Below are 19,983 nucleotides of genomic sequence, written 5' to 3'. Positions count from 1 at the left end.
AAAATTTATTAAGCTAATTTAACTTATAATTTATAATAATTTATTAAAGAAATTTATAAAACTATTATTAATATTACTTAGAACGTTTTATATATATCTTAACTCTTATTAACATTATAGCTTTTAATTATATATATTTAAATAATTAACTTATAATAATTATTAAATATTTAATATTTCTCTTTTTATAAGTAAAAAGATTTATTATAAAGTTAATTAAAATTTATAATTAATATTTATTTATAATTAAAATTAATTATAAGAGTCTTTATTAAAGCTACTTACTTTTATATCTCTTATAATAATAGTAATTATATATAAATTATATAATATCTTAAAATATTCTCTTTTAATAATAGTTCTATTAAAGTAACTTAAAAATATTAATTTTTTAAGGTAATTTACTATTAAAAAGTTATATACGTATTATATAAGTGTTATTATAAGTAGCTTTTACTTTAAGGCTTACGTATAGCCTTAAAATAATAGTATTTTATATATAAAAAGAGTATAATTTATAATTTATTCTTATATATTTACCTTTTTAAGAAATCTTTAAGTATTCTTTTAAATAACTTTAATTTAATATATTATTATCTTATTCTTATATAAGCTTTAATTTTATAAGCTTTAAAGATAATAATTATTAAATATCTTTATTTTTAGTAATAAGTTAATAATTTTATTAGCTTTTTTTTTATTATTAACTATTAAAGCTAGGTTACTTAATAAAGTAAGTAATATATTTATTAGCTATATAATACTATTAAAGTATAATAGAAAGGTATTTTAATTTTAGTTTTTTTAAAAGAGTATATTAAAGTATTATACTCTTATTTTAAGTTTATAATAAAAGTAAAAGTTAAATAAAAAAAGTATTTTTACTTAATATACTTATCTCTTTAATATTTTCTTTAATAAAATAAAGTATTTTAAGTTTTTATAATTTATAAGAATTATAAATAATTATATAATACTTTAAAGTTTTATTAATTAAGCTTTTAAGTAAAAAATAATAATTAAGAGTTTCTTATTATAAATAATATAATTTCTTTTTAAAGTTATAAGCCTTATAAAGTAATAAATTATTAAATAAAAAATACTATTATTAAATTATAATAAGTATCTTTTAAGAGTATTAATTAAGTAATTTACCTTTATAATTATTTTCTTTATAAGATTTCATTATTTTAAGATTAAGTATAATATAAACGCTTTTTTTAAAGACTTAAAGATACTATTATAGTTCTTAAATTACTTCAATTAAATACTATTTTTTAATAGCTTTAAGAGTAAGTTTATAAGAGATCAGAAATTTAATATAAAGTTTTAATAAAAGTTTATAAACCTTAAAAATCCTTAAATCTCTCTTTAATATATAAGAGGTTTTTAGCTATATATTACCTTTATTTTCTTTAAGTTAAGTTAAATTTCTTTACTTATATAAATAATAAATCTAAGATATTTTACCTTTTATACGTAAAAAGTGTATTTCTTAATATTTAAGTATAGCTTTATTATATAAAGTCTTATTAATATCTTATAAACTTTTTATATATAATCTTTTTATAAGCTACTTAAGTAAATTAGAATATTATTTAAATAAGCTATTATAAAGTCCCCTAGTATTTTTCTTAAGGTATTATTAATATAACGTTAAAATATTATAAGAGCGCTTATTAGCTTAAATAAGTATATTAATTACTTAAATAATTTAAATTTAATTTAAAACGTTATTAAATACTTCTTTTTTAAGGTAATTTAAAGCTTATAAAATACTAAACGTATATTTAGCTTTATAAATTACTTAACTTTAAAAAGAGATTATAGTATTCTCTTAATTAATAAAAGTAAGTAATAGTTTTACATAACTTTATTTAAAGTATAATAATTAATATAAAACTATTAGCTTTTATTAGGCTTTTTTATAAATAAAATTAAAGCTATTATTAATAAAAAGCTTACGTAAATTTAGCTTTTATTTATTAAATTTATAACTTATTTCTTAATTTGTAATAGATATTTACGTAATATATTATAAAGTAATACTTATAATAACTTAAAGTTAAAGCTATTTAAGCGCTTCTTTAATTATATATAATAGTTTAATTACCTTTAATATAAGAGAAGTTTATTTACTTTTTCTTAATTAAATAAGTTTTAAAAGTCTTATAGCTTATTAAAAAGCTATAATATTTATTCTTACTTTTAATTTATCTTAGCTTTTTATACGTATAAAACTATTATTATTTTACGTAAGCTTATAATAATAAGATAATACTTTTTCTTTTTTCTTTAAGCTTATTAAATAAATCTTATAAATATTAATCTTAATATTATTATTATAAGGTTTTATATTACTTAATTATTAAATTCTTTAATTATTAGGTTACCTATAATACCTATTATAAGCTCTCTTTTAATTAATTACACGTATATATTATAGCGTATTATTTAAAGTATCTCTAATATTACGTTTTAAGTAAAACTTAATATTATATAAGCTATTATTAGGAATTTTTAATTATTTATATTTATTATAAATTATATTAAATAAAAGATTATAAAGTATAACTCTTATTATATTACTTTATATTACTTAGTTTTTATTATTATACGTATTTATTATTATTATTTTAATAAAATTTACTTAAAGCTTATACGTTATATAAATTTTTTACTTATTATTACGTAATAATTATAGCTTATATTTACTTAAGTATTTATAAACTTTAAGAAGTTACTTAATATAAAAATTAAAAGAGATAATATATTTATTTTTAACTTAATTTTCTTTAACTTTTATTTTTTAAATAAAGTACTTTTTATTTTATAATTATTATTATATTATAATACTTTTATTAAAAGACTTATTATAAGAGTATATAATTTTTTAATTACTTATTATTCTCATTTAAATTATTAATTATATTTTCTATTATAACGTCTCTTATATTAAACGTTTATAGCTATTATATAAGTAAAAGAGTATATTTAAATATATATTACTTTATTAATTTATAATAAATATATTTTCTTTTCTTCTTTTATTAATTAATTACCTTTTTTAAAATCTAATAACTCTTTTCTTTCTTTTAATCTTAAAGTAATTTTAACTTATATTTCTCTTAAATTTAATTTAAAACCTTATTTTTATTATATTTATTATTAGTATATCTTTATTTATTAATTATTTTATTTTTAAGGGAATTACTTTATTTTACTTATTTTAAAACTTTTCTTTTAATTATAAGAATTTAATATTAATAATTATATTATAAAGCTAAGCTATTATTATATTATATTTAAAGCGTAATATTTTCTTACTTATAATTTCTTTTTATATACGCTTATTTAAAGCTTATTATAATTTTATAAGCTTTATAAAATCTACTTATAATATCTCTTTAATAAGTATAAAGCATTAATTATAGTATAGTTTTATAGTTTTATAGTTTTTATAGTTTTTATAGTTTCGAATATAAAAAACTATATTAAATGTAATAAAATACTTATAAGATTATGAGTTTTACGAATAACTAGTATAAATTCTATATTATAAGCTAATATAAAAAAAGTGGGTCTTCTATACTATTATAAGCTTAAAACTTTAAAAACTACATTTTATAGTTTTTATAGTATAGTATAGTATAGTGTGTTTTTAAAAAATTACATAATCTAGTTTTTAAGCTTATAATAAGCTAGAAGGACCCACTTTTTTAAAAAAGCTAATTGGTTATAATATTAGCTATTTTATGTATTTATTATTATAATCTAAGTATTTTATTAGATTTATTATTAATTATTTAAGCTTTTAAAAAAATGAAAATATAGTTTTCTTATTAATACTTTAAATAAGTATAAGCTTATTCTTAAATTAAATAAAAACTTAATAAATAACTTATTTTAATACTATTATATTTAATTTAACTTAATAAGTGTAATCTTCTTTTAATAAAAGTTTAAATATATAAATAATAGGTATTTTAAGAATTAAAATAAGTTATAGCTTTTTATTTTACTTAATTTAAAGAATAAAGCTATATAATTCTTTACTTTATTAAAGAGATTTTAATAAATAAAGACCTATTAATTATAAGAGCTATTAATAAATTATATATCTTTAATTAATTTATATATTATAAGTTTCTTTTAAGCTTTAAATACGTTCTTATTATTATTAAAAGAGGTTTTTATTAAAATTAGTTTTATTTTATTAAAGTATTATTATTAACAAATATTCTTATAATAAGTATAACTTATATTACTTAATTTTATAGGTTATAATATTATTTAAAGAGTTAATAGAGTCTTTTAACTTAAGTATTTACAATCTTTTATAATATTATAAAGTTAAATAAAATACTTTTACTTAACGTAAAAGCATTAAATATAAGTAAATTTTATTTTATATTAAATATTACTTTATTAAGGTTATTTATAATAAAGTTTATTCTTTATTATAAATTAATTATATTATATTATTATAAGTATATATCTTTAAAAAGTAAGAATAAACTTAAGAAAAAAGAGAAAGAAAAAGAAAGGTTTCTCTCTTCTTATCTCTCTTTATATCTTTATTTAACCTATAAATTATTTAAGTTAAGTTTAAGCTACCTTTATAATAGGTTTAGCCTAGGCCTAAGCTAGCAGCTTAAGCCTATAATAAAGAATTAGAATAACCGCTACGAGGCTCTTTTAGCTGCGACACGCGATACGTATTAAATCGAGCCCTTTTTCACCCGCGTTAACGGGCGCGTTAACGAGGGCCGCGATAAGCTTTAATAGCTTTAATAGTAGCTTTAACAGCGGGTTTAATAGCGGGTTTAGCACGATTAGCAGGAAGCTCGTAACGCGGTAGAAAAAAAACATAATCTCTGTATATATACCTTATAATATTATCACATATTTACCCAGTAAATTTAGTTAAAGGTCTAAGCCTTATAATAGTCGCATCCTTAATAATAGTCGCCTAATAACGATAAAAAAGCCTTACGAAAGATATCACTATAGATCTAGTTTACTGTAGTCTGTAGGTCTTTGTAAATCTAGATGAGACGGCGCTCATCTATAATCTAGTTAAAGTTAATGTAACCGTAGAACTATAACCGTTAAGGTGAATAAAGATTATCTCGAGGATAGTAGACTGCATATCTGTAGCAAGCAGAATATCAATAAACTTACCGTGGCCACATTAGATCTGCGGCACAAAACCCTGATGCCAACGAGCGAGTTGTCCTAGGGGTAGGCAAAGCGGGCGAGAATGACTACTTAAGTTAATATATGTCAAGTAGATTATTAAGCCTAGCACCTAAGCCTTCATTACACCCTTCGGGGGAGTCTATCTATTAGGAGCTGTATACATGAGCGCTGTAACCTATATTACCCCATAATATAATAGACACACATTTAGGCTACTATACTCTCGTATATAATTTACGTTATAATTAAATGGAAATTACAATATATTATTATTTTCGCGTTTTTTTCGCGTTAAATTATAACTTAATTAAGGGCATCGTAATATACGGGATTTTTAGTAGCGTATAATAAGGTAATTATAGTACATTTTCTCTTTAATATTATTAACTATATTATTAAATTTATTAATATAGTTAATTAAGCTCTTAAATACCTTTACTATAACTATTTCTACTATTTTTTAATTATTAAAATAGCTACTTTTATCCCTTTTATTAATTATTATAATAATTCTATTATACTAAGTAGTAAGGCTTACAATTACGTATTACACGTCTTTATAATAACCCTTTAAATAGCCTAAATTAATAGCTAGCTTAATAGAATATATACATTTTAAATAAAACACTAAAAATCACGTTTTAAACGAATTAAACTCTTTTAATACTACTATTACTTAATATTATTAAATTTTAAACCTATTATTAAGCGCGTTTTTTAAAAATAACACGTTACTATTTTTTTATGTGTAAAACACACTAAGGGGTGTAGGTTATAGAGTCCCCGACTAAATCGGGCTAGTCATATGCATACAGCGCTCATGCATACAGCTCCCAATAGATGGACTCCTTCGGGGACCTTGCCGGGGGCCGCCTGCGGCGAGCTCTGGCCTGCGGCCGCTTTTACTGTGGCCGTTATTGCTAGTGGCGTTTGTATATTAACTAACTACCAAGAGTATGTTTTCTTAGACTAATTAAATGCTTAAGAATGCTCCTATTATATAGTAAATTAAAGAGGTAAAGCGGAAAGCTACAGCTAAGCTAAGCTTACTTGCCCACGTTTGGTAAAGTCTACTCGGCAATCAATTTAATCCCGCTTTGCGTAATTATATCTCTCTTACTGCAAGCGTTCGGGTCTGCGGTATCCGACGAAATGCAGGGCATCTGTTCGCGCTCATACACATATCCAGCTCTCTCTTCTAGTAAGAGGCCGGCGATCCGGTCTTTGGTAAGAATATCCGCAACAGTCAGCGGAATTCCCCTGTCGCGAGAAATCCAGGCTAGTCGCATGGCACTGATAGAGTCACCACCAAGCTGAATGAAGTTGTTGTCCATGCCAAAGGAATTCTCATCCCACGCTATAGCGTCTCCGAGAGCACCAAGCACATGGTATTCAATCTCCTCAAGCTCGATGCGCTGCGCACGAATCTTGATTTGTGCATCCTTGCGCCTAACAAACACCAGACTTCCATCTTCCTCGTATCAAACTAGGTCGCCCGTACGGTATATACGTCCATGAAGGCCAGCAAACCCAGGACCCCTTGTTAGCCATTCCGGGTTTCTTACAAATGATGCCTCGGCTTTATCTGGGTCATTGGGATATCCCTGGCCAACGAGGGGTCCCTCGAGCCAGAGCTCGCCAATATCACCAATAGCCGCCAGCGACTTGCCGTGCTCTGGTTCAACAATCCACGTTCGTACCCCTAGACCTTCACGGGGCTACGTAAGTTAGGATGATTTGGGGTTGGATGAGGTCCGTGAGCATTTGCAGACGGCCAATGGGTAGCGTATTATCCAGCACAACCGAGATGCCGGAAGCTTTCATGACTGCTATTTGGCAGGCAGATTCCACTTAGATTTCTCAAAGAACAGCGGTACAATGCGTTAGAGGCTTGTGGGAAGATTAAAACTGGATCAGTTCGGGTGCAATTCGGGTGGAAACGTCATTCAACCTGCCGTAAGTGAAATCGCCATCCCATGAGCAGATTGCTGCAGCACCGGGCTGTTTCTCAGCGACTTGTCCAAAGATTTGGTGAACCGTCTGGTCGCAGCTCTCCAGAACAGTCTCCGTCCCAGGCCCAGATTTGTTTTAGATCCTCCAAGCTACTGGTATCGAGTCGGGAAAGTGGCTTATCCTGTACACTAGGCGAGGATAGCCGTCTCAAGATGTACTCGAACCTGCCTGCAAGCCGGCAGAACTGGGGTGGGGTTGACACAGCAGAGTCGCAATTGTCGCGAAGGCAAATGCCGTATGACTCGAGGATGAACTCTAGGCAGATGGCATGGTGCTTGAACCGACTAATGTCGTCAGCCCCAGCTCGTTGGGAATAGTGGATTCGAATAGAGTATTTTCTGGGTGGCTGTGTTTGCCTCCCAGTTGAATAGCCATGAGTGATTGGAACTGGCATCCGAGATCACAATCTTCGTTGATGTACCGTATCTGCTGGATTCCAGTTTGCTCGAATGGCATCATATTTGCCGCTTGAATTCGCACTTGCTGGAGGGCATCCTTTACAGGTTTTGAGCGATTTACTGCTAATCATAGTGGCACTGTGACGAATGTTGGTCCGGTGTCTGTGTCAATGCCAGGTACACTGGCTTGCCTGCCGGACACTATAGCACCAAACGAGGCATCGGCGGAATTCGTGATTGTGGACAGTAGGATAGCCCAAGCGAGTCTAATCCGTGTTCCTACCGTGTAGTCGCCATCCGAAACGACGTCGTTGATGCAAAGCTGGAAGCGTTGATCACACCTCGGCTGGTAAGATTTCGAAGGAAATTTCTGTGCGTTGAAACCACTGAACTGGCCTTCCAGAACTCCTTCACCTTCGCCCCAGACTAAATGCAACTCTTGAAATATTTCACAAAACCTTGGAAAGGAGAAGCATCTAAGAGTATTTCATATCCGTAACACTTAACAAGGCATTTGAAGATGAGCGGCGTGAACCAGGCGTTATAGAGGGCATGATAGATGTTCCATGAGAAGCAATCCTCCGTTATTGTTTAAGGCGTTAGAGGCGTGCCAAGGCTAATCTCCCGCACCGAAGCCTCTTCTTCCATTGCACAACGTTCATTGCGAATAGCGACCTGGACAAGGCCATGCGCGGCGAGTTCAACGATCCTGTTCCGGAGAATAGAGTTGAGTTGTACCACTCTCTGCCATGCGATACGAAAGCGGTCAACGTCAAGATCCTTTCTAAACACAAATGTCTGAGTCAAGACATTATGATCTGGGCGTCGGACAGTCTCCGCTAGTAGCCCTGCCTGTAAAAGTGTACAAGGGAAGACGTCTTCAACGTCGCCAGCTTCAATACCGCAACGGTATGCAGCTTAATGCTGTACCTCTTCCCCGGAATGATACTTGTTAATGAGTGAGAAGGGCTCAATTACGGAATGACATAGATTAGAAATTAGATGTTGTGTCTCAATATGCTTTACAGCACTAAGCTTCGGCTACCTGAAAATATCGGCAACAGTAAGCGCAAGGCTTCGCTTTCGCGCTGCGTTGACAAGCCGCCTTCGGCCTACCCGTACTTCCTAACATGAAGGAAACATGGGCAAGATTCAACGGGTTAACTCGTTGTTGTGCTAGTAAAGCAACGCACCCCTCGGGATAAGGGAAACCGTTCATAGATGCTTCATCGGCTACGAGAAGCCGCACTCCCTGAAACTGGGTAGCTCGCTCGAGGTTTCGAGACAATGTGAGGACAAATGTTGCAGATACTTGTCTAACAATGCAGCAAGCCCGTTCGATACACTCTGTAGGGTCGATCATGGCACCTGCCCCGCCAACCTTCATTACAGCCACCACTGACACAGGCACCCACGTGGACTTCTCAGAGTAGATTGGCACAATGACTTCAGGGTATATGGAAAGATAAATTAGTTGGTGAGCTAAGCGAGTTAAAAGCTAGTCGAGCTAGCTGTAAGTGAGTTCTCCATCCCAAGCGGATATAGCAAGGGATCAGGGCATTACCTGAACTCCCCTAGATATAAGATTGTGGAAAAGATCTTGGACGTTCTGGTAGGGTTTTCCATTCGAACCAGAGATACACCGAAGATCGTTATCACTAATAGTGTTAATCTCAGTCAAGATCAAGGAGGTATCGGACAGCGAGCGAAGCTGCGAATCACCGTCTCAAGTTGAGAGAAGTGCCTAGTCACTTGCCTAGTGCTGATGACATAGTCGTCAAAACTAGCAGCCAGGTGAACACCGGAAGCAGATACATTCAGATGCGTGGAGAATACTCGGGGGCGATAGTACGCGTTTGACGTAACGATGGGACTTGGTGTTATGCTTTGGCCCGAAGCATCGTCAATGCTCACAACAGTCTGGAAGTCGGAGGCAAGTGCTAACTCGTCGTTAAGACCGCGCAACCTTTGCGTAGAGAGCCTTGGCAACTCTGAGTAAGTCGTGATTATTGACTGCACTAGATCAAGATATGAAACAACGTGCTGTTTGAGGTCAACCCTCAGCTGCATAGGCGTGGGCTCGAACATGACACTGCTCGCCGTTCCATATTTAGTACCCAGGGGGCAGATTCCCACCGAGATGTCAGTAGATCTAGTATAGCACGCTTGCAGAATGGCCCATGGGGCGAGGACATGCGTGGTCACGTTAAAGTCGTTACGCCATTGAAGGTTGTCAATCATATAAGAAGCTAAGGCATTAATATTCGCCTTGTAAGTCGCACAGGGTAAAGAAGGGAAGTGGCCAGCTTTAATGGTCTTGAACTGATATTTCCATTGATCAAGAGCGGAAGCTTCGCCGGTGCCTAATGTACGATAGAACTAAGCATCATTGAGAGAGTCATAGGCCGTCCTGTCGCCCGACATTTTGGCGCGCGGATCCTGCCGCATTGTGGGGCCAAGGAAACCGATGGCACCATGCAAAGCAGCTTGGATTTCTTGGGCATAACCCAAGGGTGCAAAATCTGTTCGGTATTGGATCATGACTTCTGTGTCGTCCTGGTTGAGTGTGGCAACCAAGACCACGTCGTACTGTGCGCTTGGTCAGAACGAGAACACTTGACTAATTGAAATACTATCTGGACAAGACAGAAGAAAGAAGCTAGCCAGGCCACTTGCCTCGTGCGGATCTTCCTCTATGATCTCGACGAGCTTCATGCCGCCGTCAACGGCACTGGGGCTTCCGCGAGCCTTACAAACTGTAATGTTAGTGTTGAAGAGCTGGGTTACGTAGACCTCGTGTGGTATTTCTGCGAGCGGGAAGTGTTGATTCTCCAGATGCTCGATACTGTACTTGTTAATGGCGGCCATGACATTAGAAAAAGAATCTCCCAGATGAACGCGAGCGATGAGCATGTTGATCAAGGGCGCAACGATGTCCTCAACACCATCAATTGGTGAGTCACGGCCGGACGAGATATAGCCGAAGCAGACTTGCCGCGTGGCTATGAAAAATGAAAGCACAAGGGACCAAGCAAGGTAAGGAAACTCAGAGCGAGTCAGCCCCCTCTGGCGACACATCTCGGAAATGGACGTCGTGATGGTGTTGGGGAGAGTTATGTAGCCATACAGGCTCTTCGGTTGAGTATTTGATGGGCTTAATCCTACATCTCCTGGAAGATTACAAGAACGGACACTAGCAAGATGCTCTTTCCAGTACAGCAATCGATTCGAATCCGATGTACATGTGATATGCTCAACATATACCCGGAAGGGCGTACGCAACGGCAGAGCTTGTCCGGCGTAAGCTTTTTCAAGATCTCGCACAATGATGGGCAGAGACTGGGCATCCATGAGCACGTGTGTCATTTCGAGGCGGCATGCAACATTGCCATGCCGGTCAGTGCAGATGGTGAAGAAACTTTCCGGTTGCGACGGTGCGACTTTGTAACCATAACGGCAGTCTCAGAATCCGTTGCACGGCAAATCAAGCCTGCATTACCGTCATCCAACACGACCTGGACGAATCGACCCGTGTCGTGATTATTTGAGAAGGTAGTAGAGAAGGCCGGATGCGTGCGCAAGACAGCCTTCTAGGCTGCTGTCAGACGAAGGACACAGACAGGCGAGCCGAACGAGACCGCTTTCCAGACACAGACGCTGTGATAGGAGGCTGTGCCAATGTTGGAGCTCATGAGGATGCCCTCTTGCATAGGCGTACAAGGATATATGTCGCGCACATTAGTCTCGTTGATTCCCCATGCGTGCCAGCTGCTTCATGAGCGTGTCCAAGCCAGCATACGAGATGTTGAGCAGGGGAAAATCAGCTAGTGTGTGGCAAGCCGGTTGGTGTTGGGCAAGCTCATGGGCGATGATGCCGAGGGTTTTGACGTACAGATCCAGCCAGCAGGAAATAGCTTTGTGATTTCGCATATGCCTGTGAGACCTTGTCCAGATTAGCAACCGGCCCTCCTGGACGACAAGACTCATGTCGATCAGAGACAGCCGTTGGTAGTCAGGTCCATCGCCGGGAATGGACAAGTTGCGATCAATCCTGTCTTCCAGCTTGAAAATCGATCTGGAATCTTCTAGCTACTGGAATGAGCCTCGGCAATTGAAGATCAGCTCCACAAGCTTGTGCGCTTCGAACGCCGCTTGTCCGGAGATATTATAGAAGCGAGAGGCAAAGTAAGGCCTGCCTTTACCCAGCACTTTCCTACGCGTGTCTTTGGCGACTTTGATCATGTAAAAGATCGAGTTGCCCAGCAGACCATCCAGCTGGATGGGAAAGACGGTAGTGAACCAGCCAACGACCTCAGACTCGGAGTCTTGCATGCCGCTGACCGGCTCACGGCCATGGCCTTCGAGGAATATCGGAGGGGGTCTTCGATCGGGAAAGGTCTGAGAAAAGCAGAAGATGAGCGAGCCCACGAGGATGTCTAGAACTTCTGCTTAAAAACAAGCAATGCTTGCTCCAAGAAGAAGCGCCGTTGCTTCCGGTTCGATAACTGATACATTTAGGATGGAATCCCTAAAAAATAGCTGGCCTGGCGCCACGCCCTAGTACTCAAAGTTTGCCGGAGCGACCTCAAAAGGAAAAACGGCTACTGGGTCGAGTGCTGTAAATCACACCATGCCTGGAAGGAAGAGTTCAGGTGGTGGTGCTACCGTTGGCTGTGAAGTGGTTCCTGTAGATAGATGCCGACTCAACTCGTGCCAAACGACGCGCCAGGAAACGAGGTCCATGACCTAGTGCCAAGTGGTGAGCGCTCATGAGAAGGGTCTGTGGCTCATCGCAGCCCTGAAAGACGTCCACAGCAAATACAGGGTCATTGATAAAGTCCATGGAGGCTTGTCGCTCGTCGACCACTCGTTGCATAGTTGGCCGATCGACGAATTCATGCATTGTCAAAAGGAAAGCGCTGGGACCTGCAGGTGCAACGTCCTGCTGCCAGACCACTGCATCTGTCCGCTTTCGAAATCGGGCGCGAAGCATACTGCGGCGGGTTGAGAGGCTCAGCAGAGCGGAAACGAACTCTTCACGCGTTGTGTCTGGTGTCTCTCTAGCTTGCCAAAAAACCAAGGGTGTAATGTTTGGTACCTTGAGGATTATTCCCAAAAAAAAAAAAAAAAAAAAAAAAGGTTGAATCGGCGTCAAAGCCCAAGGTTTGCTTTCATTTTGCCGTGCCCGGACGCCATTCAAATCGATCCTCTTTTGAACAGGCTTGCTTGCCTGGGCTATGAGCCGAACTGTCCGGAGATGGAGGATGCCGGCGACTTCGAAATATTGTGCAAGCGACAGCGTGAAGCCACTTGCGAGGCCGTGATCGAGTTACCGCCTAACCGTCAACGGTGTAAATACAGAGTCCAGGCTAATACTCCTGGCAAGAAGGTTTAGAACCTTGCTCCAGATTTTCCGGATCCTCTTCTCTGGCGGCAACCTCCTCTTTTACCGGTGACTGAGAATCGAGCCAGGCCGTTTCTAGTATATTTTGGCGCCTACTTCACAAAGTTGTTGGCGATCTACCCTTCCCGTTGGGGTCGTCGGTAGTTTCCCGATGGGTAGAAATGCAGATGGGATCACATAGGGCGGCACCATTTCTGCAGAGTCCAGACGATCTTGGATGCCGTCTAAAAGGCCCTTGATCATCTCCGCAATGATCTGCACATTCCGCCGACTGACATCATCTGTCAAGGCTGGCTCAAGATAGGACTCGATCTCTCCAATCTCAACACGATGGCCGCGGGTCATGATCTGAGAGTCCTTGCGTCAAACAAAATCAAGGCTACCATCTTGTCTGTAACGTACAAGATCTCCGGTGCGGTAGAGGCGTCCAGCCCGCCCGCCGTGGCCTTCGGCACTCGCTACGCTGGGGCAGCCGCGAAGAAGCTACGGTGTACCATCGACAAAGCTCATCGCGTTTAATTTAGATAACCCTGGCCGACGACTGGACCCCCCAGCCATAGTTCTCCAGTTTTCCCGATCGGTGAGAGGCCGGATCTAGGGTGTAAAAGGTCCACGGGTACCCGTGTGGGTTGCTTACCCGTGGGCTTTAGGTAAGTATAGGTAGGAAAAAAAGACTTAAATATATTTATAAGAGAAAATAAAGTACTTATAATTATATATTAAAAATATTAGGTGTTTTTAAGTACTTAAATAAGACTTATATAATTTACCTTATACTTTAAACTTAAAACTTATTATAAATATAATTAAATATTAAAGAGTTAATATTAATTATTATAATTAATTATTATAATTAATTTATTTATTTAATTTATATTATTATATTATATTATTATACGTTTATAAGTATTTATAGGGTACTTATCTTTATATTAGGTTACTCGTAGTATACCTAAACCACTTACATGATAAAATAGGTAGCCCACGAATAACCCAAGAAAAACTTGGATACCCACGGGTGCCCACGGGTACCCGTTTTTACACTCTAGCCGGATCCGTCCAGCTTGACGATCCATGTACAGGTGCCGAGACCAGTGCCAATGCCAATTGTTGAGTCATTGCAATCACCAGGGTTAGTCACAAGTGCGGTACTGACTGTTGGACATTCTGCGGGACCATACGCGTTGATGGTTGAACGAGTAGACAGCTCCTTTACGACCGCGACCTTCCGCGGTTCGCCGCCAAAGTGTATGGTGCGAAGGATAGCAGGAAGCTCGGAAGCGCGAAACCAAGCGACCGAGGGGGTGAGTATGGCGTAGTTGACCTGATACTCGCGGAGTGCCCTTGGAAGGTCTCCCTTTGGTTCGTCGTCTGAAGGAATACAGAGGCAACCCCTGATGGTCAATGAGTGTATCAAGTTCCACCAAGATGCATCGAATGCATAAGACGCGAAATCAAAGACTCGGTCGAATTCTCTGAAATCAAGACGCTCTTGCTGGTTCAGGACCGCACCGATGCAGTTGGCATGTGCGATAACAACGCCTTTAGGAATACCCATGCTTCCCGATGTGAACACAATGTAAAGCCAAGCCGAGGGATCAACCGTGGGAAGGGTAACAGGTGAGGCAGCAGGCCAATGCTGACTTGAGTGGTAACTCAGAATGAACTGAACACTTCCCAGGCACAATTCCCTGGCGTGGTCTGCGTATCCCGGAGAGGTCAAGATGGCTGCAGGCTGCACTAGCTTTGAAATAGACTGGTGTCTCTGCAATGGCAACCCTGCATCGAGCACTGTCGAGGCGCACCCGCATTTCATGACTGCTATCTGGGCAACTGGAACCCACAAGGACTTCTCAATCAAGACAACTATGATGCTACCAGTCCGGATGCCTTGACAGATTATGCCGTTGGCCAGACGAGTTGAGAGATCATCCAGCTCGCGATAAGTCATTTCGCCGTCTTGAGCCGAAACGGCAAGAAGATTAGGATGCTGCTATGCCCTCTTTATGAATGCCTCATGAATAGAGACATTATCGACGCTCCATGGAGCTTGGGAATTCCAAGCCCAGATCTATTAGAGGTTCTAAACGGAACCGACCCTTGGGTTAATAAATGGCATTTCGACGCTATCTAGCGAGCAGATTTTGCTAATAATATACTCGTACTGGCTCACAAGGCACAGTAGCGAGGCCTTATCCGAAGTCTCATCAAGGTCAACTACCCAAGCACGGACTCTTGCTGTCTGTGCACGGCACTTAAGCGCCGTGAGAACTAAGCTTTTTTTGAGTAATAGTTACGAGGAAAGTTTCTTTATATCCCCGTTCCTCGGTAGTTGTGTACTCTTCGTGTATGTCCAAAAAAGCAGGCTCAGCTGTAACTACTAGAGAGTCGATTTTATCTTGAACTTGGCGAGCAACTTCTCTTACTCGCGATTTCTATTGGATGCCTATGTTAAAAGAGTCAATTAATTCGCCAGATACTGATCCGAACATGCTAAATTTGACCGGGACTCCGTGTGAAGAGAGGAGGATGGCCCAAGCAGCACACCCCTCGACAATTGCTGGAGTTCCAGAGCCGAGTCCTTCAATGGCAAGATCGAGTAAAGCGTATCGTTCTTCTCCACATTTATGAGATATAGTAGTTGATAAAGCCCCGACTAGCGATGGACTTTCTGCTGGGCTAAACCACTTACCCCGACACTTGCAAGGTCGTGTGATAAGGACTTGGTCATGATGTGAAAAGAGTTATTTCAAGGCACACTCACTTAATAGAAGAATGCTGGTTTAAAAAAAAACTAGAAATAAAGAAAAATAAGACTGTTTCTTAGACGCTCTCTTAATGAGCTAGTTCACGGGTTCAATATATCATTAAATATACGGATTATCATAACAGCTATTGGTGACTTCATTTTTATGGCTTTAGAAGAGGCTCCAATGAGAGGTATGGTTGCATCTATTACTACAAAACAACGGGTGTTAAGATATTCGTGGCCATAAAACGGTGCTCCCAGGCGTTCAAAAAGCGTCTCCGTCCCAGATGCAGCGCGCCGTAAAAGGACGAAGTCCGACGCCACCAAAGGCCGGCATGGCACACCACCAGCGATTGCTTGTGACGATGTATGTCGACGACCTGCCTAATTGGAACATCCGAAAACGTTGAGAATTAGTATTAATCAGCAACACGCGACTCCCCGGGTATGATCGATCATATTGTCCTATCTACCCCTCAAATAGCCCAGACTTCAAGCAAGATATAAGAACTGAGAAAGCTAATCAATGGCCTATCTGCACTCGGCGTGTTAGACACACCATATAATAGCATAGAACGAAAGTGCGGAGGCCTCTCGGAGCATGATAAAGGTGATGTATCCAACTGAAGCTCTCTCAATGAATATGGCTGAGCTAATTGTAGGGAAGCGCCGTCACTTCTTTCTGTCCTTGGAAAAAGATTAAGCGCCGCCATGGGAACCCAGTCGAATAAATTGAGCGAGCTGAGCCACTAGGCTCGATCGATCAAGCTCGCAGAGCAAACAGACCAGAGAGAACACGCTTAGAAGGTGCATTGGAAGTAAAAAAAACAGGCTAAAGAGGATGGCACGTACGGCCATATACATGGGACTGGTAGCCAAGTGCCAAGTCCCTTGTCACGGAAGGTCATACACGCTGTCAGCCGACATGTCTGCATATGCGCCTACCTGAAGTCGTTGGTTGCCACGACCGGTTGGTGTGTATTCACAAAGCCACATGATGCTACGCTGATTCGGTCCGTAATTCGACTCGACTTAAGCACGTGCGTGGCCATGGACAGAATACGAGACAAAGACCAACCACTGAACAAAACACGAGCCTCCACGACCACGCCGAGACAACTGCTTGCATCCTCACAAGACTATTATCACTTTGTATCGACGCTATGGATCAGTTGGTAAGGCTGTTTTATATGGCGACTCTCCTTTACTCAAAACCCAGAGGCCGTGCATGATCGAGTCAGAATAGACGAAAAGTATTCCGCTATGCAACTGTAGGTTGGAAGCCGGGCCTGAACAGGTAATAAGAGACGTTCGCGGGTGCACGGGAGAGTTCACTCTTTGGTAGCAGGGCTTCAGATTTCAATCCTAGTCTTCCTCAGAGATAGAGTGGGAAGATGAGAGCCAGATCTCGCAGTCGTATCCTCCCGAGACGAAGGAGTTACTTCGTCAAGAGCTTAAGCTTAAAGATTCTTTTAAAGGGTGCGAGGTCTTCGACTGGCGTGTGGGTAACTATATCCTATCCACGTGCGGTGAAAAGAGTTCTGACTGATGAAAAAAAGCCTTCGAAATAGCGGATCTGAGCAGAGACTCACTAGTATCGACAAGGGTCGAAATGAGAAAATTAGGCCAACTGAGGCCGTGCACATAGGTAAGTGTTTCTCTGCAGGCAATATGTCTGCAGGCTTTTCGGGCTGACACGAAAGAATACCAAAGCTCGGCCGGAGCCTTTGACCGGCTGGATCTCCTTTTGCACAAGGAGGAATTTAAAGAAGTGGCTGTAAAATACAGGGTGAAAATCTTCAAGTAGGAGCTCCATCTCGTCTCCGTCCTCAGGATTGATCGTTTCTCAGCGTCTGGCGGCCTATTAGGGGCGTTATCGAACACTGGCCACTTGGCATTTGTGACGCGAGCACAATGACAATGGGTGATCTGGATGAGTTGGAGTATGTCACCGTGGAATTCGTCCGAAAAAGCTATTTGGTCAAGTGGAGTGAACGGTTCTGATTTTACTATCTTAGCAAAATTGCTAGCCAAGAGGTTTGCATCTTCAAGATATTTGATTCGGCTTACCGTGCCCCACGGGGTAATACCCGAAAACATTGCACTGGTAAGCCACTAAATTAAAATGAGAATACTGTATGCACCAATTAATATAATTTAGTGGCATGTCCCCGCCTCGGAAGAGTATTGAGGTGCGAGTGTTTGTATTTCCAGAAGATGCGTGACGGAGTCTCTCTCGCGCTCTCGCTCTTTCATTGTTTCTTACCTTCTGTTTCTGTTCCCCCTTGTTACCTCAGATTGCCTAATTGCGTTATTCTCGCGTTACATTGAGTCATGAGGCTGGTCCCGCAGAGTTGTGTAAAGGGTTAGCAGCTAGATTGAGCATAATAGACCCACTGCATTTTGTCTATAACTTCTTGCAAGACACGTAAATATCAAGGCTTCTACTGAAGAAAATTTGCTTCATCTAAAGTCGCCACAACCACATACCACTGTTCCTATGCTTCGATAATCTAGGTAGTTGCGTGGCTAATATAAACGGGATGAAAATGCTAGTTAATAAGAAAATTCTCGAAATAGCTTAAAACTCTATTAGAATTACTTTTACTAAGTTACGCATAAAATTGAAATGCTTTGTAGCTACTTTTAGATAAAAGTATATAACTCGAATGAAACCGACAAATCCGACCCTCTTCCTCTCAGCAATCTAACCCTGGACAGACGCAGGGCGAAACCCGGGTCCTGATGCACCCCAAATGCCATGCAGTCCGAAGAGACCCGACGTATGAACTGACCTGTTTGGCAATTCCCAAAGAAATTAGTGACGGATCACATTACTCTTCATCAACTGCTGCACTGTCCATGTCCGAATGAAACCGCTTGCTACCGTGACGCAGGCCATCAGCATCGCCATAACTGCAAATGGGAGGCCCATCCTATCCCACCCCAGCTCTAAACCCTTTACCAAAAGCGCACTTACGACGGGTGCTGTCACGCTCCTCGAGACCATGCTTAGCATGAGTGCGGCGCTATAGACCGTGCTCACCTGGTTCGGGCGCACGACTCCGCCCAACAAACTCATTAACAACCCCGTTGTGCAGATGCCGAGCGCCACCAAGGAGCCCGATAACCACGACGGCCAAAACTGGTGCAGGGCCGATTACCATCGGGCCTAATGCCGCCGCGGCGATGGACGCGATGGCGTATAGGCGGTCGCGAGTCCAGTCGGTCCAGCCGCGCGGCTTAGCAATGGTACGGTTGATCAAGGGGAGGAGCACTAGTACGAACAGGCCTTGCGCACCTTGAAAAAGGGAGAGTAGTACGTTACCGCGAGCGCAAGAGAGGGAATACTTTGCTTTGGAGTATTGTAGGCCTGTTACGGTAAAGAGCTCTCGGGCTGAGGCCTGAGGGGCGAATATGGCAAGGAGCAACAGGCATTGTCGATTTGTTCTCAGCAAGCTAACAAGAGGAGCTAGTATGCTGGAGATTTTGAGGAGCAAAGAAATTGTCTCGCTGGTGGACTCTGACGATGTAGTAGAGCGTTGTGAAGATGAGGTTTTGGGTTGTTGACATGTTGAATCAACATCAGATGGGTTATCGTAGGTCCCGTTTGTCAAGTGCTGTGTTTCTGGGATGAATTGGGCAAGTATAAAAGTGCCAAAGAGCACGACTTCAGCCAGTACGAGGACGGTCCAGGGATGCCCCTTTTCCATCAACCAGGCGCTGATTGCAGGCCCAAAGAAGCCCGAAAGCACGTCGGCCGCGTGGACATGCAAGAAGATTTGCGCACGTTCGGCCCGGTAGGTAGCGTCAGTAACCATGACATGGAGCATGCTTGAGGTGACGGCGTCGCCGCCGCCAATGAAGAGGAACATTCCCGAGAACAGAACCCAGCGGATCGGAGCGAATCGCCAGGAGCATACAGCCATGATCCAGGAAAGCGCGGCAAGGATGCCAGCACCGCGGAGGATAGCACCGTCTTCGCCTAATGTGCTCCGCTAGCAGGCCGTATAGCACGGTGCAGAGCAGGCCTGGTAAGAGAGGGACCGGATGCTGGAGGCCACGCACCAGAACAAGCTCCTTTTGCACAGGCTGGACTTGACATTGATGGCCAAGCGACGGGATTGGGGAGGTGATGTTTGACACTGACACTTGCATAGAAGGCAACGACTGCGTCTGGTAATAGTCGTTACAGATGATTGCCTCGTAGATTTGGA

At 39.7% G+C, this 19,983-nt stretch overlaps 4 protein-coding genes across 4 annotated transcripts; all 4 read right to left on the bottom strand.

Annotated features, from left to right (window-relative positions):
* Nucleotides 1–10,214: 10,214 nt before the first annotated feature.
* Nucleotides 10,215–10,979, bottom strand: J3458_021401 (putative NRPS-like protein biosynthetic cluster; the record flags this gene model as incomplete). Its single annotated transcript, XM_066122599.1, has 1 exon — nucleotides 10,215–10,979. The coding sequence occupies one exon, from the start codon at nucleotides 10,977–10,979 to the stop codon at nucleotides 10,215–10,217; it is 765 nt and encodes a 254-aa protein (XP_065972357.1).
* A 372-nt stretch (nucleotides 10,980–11,351) lies between these two features.
* Nucleotides 11,352–11,945, bottom strand: J3458_021400 (uncharacterized protein; the record flags this gene model as incomplete). Its single annotated transcript, XM_066122598.1, has 2 exons — nucleotides 11,352–11,702; nucleotides 11,742–11,945. 2 exons carry the CDS (start codon nucleotides 11,943–11,945, stop codon nucleotides 11,352–11,354), a joined length of 555 nt encoding a protein of 184 aa, XP_065972356.1.
* A 2,117-nt stretch (nucleotides 11,946–14,062) lies between these two features.
* Nucleotides 14,063–14,968, bottom strand: J3458_021399 (putative NRPS-like protein biosynthetic cluster; the record flags this gene model as incomplete). The annotated part of the gene is made up of 1 exon (XM_066122597.1): nucleotides 14,063–14,968. One exon carries the CDS (start codon nucleotides 14,966–14,968, stop codon nucleotides 14,063–14,065), a length of 906 nt encoding a protein of 301 aa, XP_065972355.1.
* A 3,342-nt stretch (nucleotides 14,969–18,310) lies between these two features.
* Nucleotides 18,311–19,895, bottom strand: J3458_021398 (uncharacterized protein). The gene has a single exon (XM_066122596.1). The coding sequence runs from the start codon at nucleotides 19,693–19,695 to the stop codon at nucleotides 18,796–18,798; it is 900 nt and encodes a 299-aa protein (XP_065972354.1). The 5' UTR covers nucleotides 19,696–19,895; the 3' UTR covers nucleotides 18,311–18,795.
* Nucleotides 19,896–19,983: the final 88 nt, after the last annotated feature.

Source organism: Metarhizium acridum (genome assembly GCF_019434415.1).
Source record: "Metarhizium acridum strain ARSEF 324 chromosome Unknown scaffold_579, whole genome shotgun sequence".
Taxonomy (NCBI): Eukaryota; Fungi; Ascomycota; class Sordariomycetes; order Hypocreales; family Clavicipitaceae; genus Metarhizium; species Metarhizium acridum.
The sequence above is the reverse complement of the archived record's forward strand: the minus strand, read 5'-3'. Positions and strand labels throughout refer to the sequence as shown.

What these genes read in the sequence shown, in the direction of transcription:
- J3458_021398 (XM_066122596.1), bottom strand. Translation starts at nt 19,695, where the DNA reads ATGGCTGTATGCTCCTGGCGATTCGCTCCGATCCGCTGGGTTCTGTTC.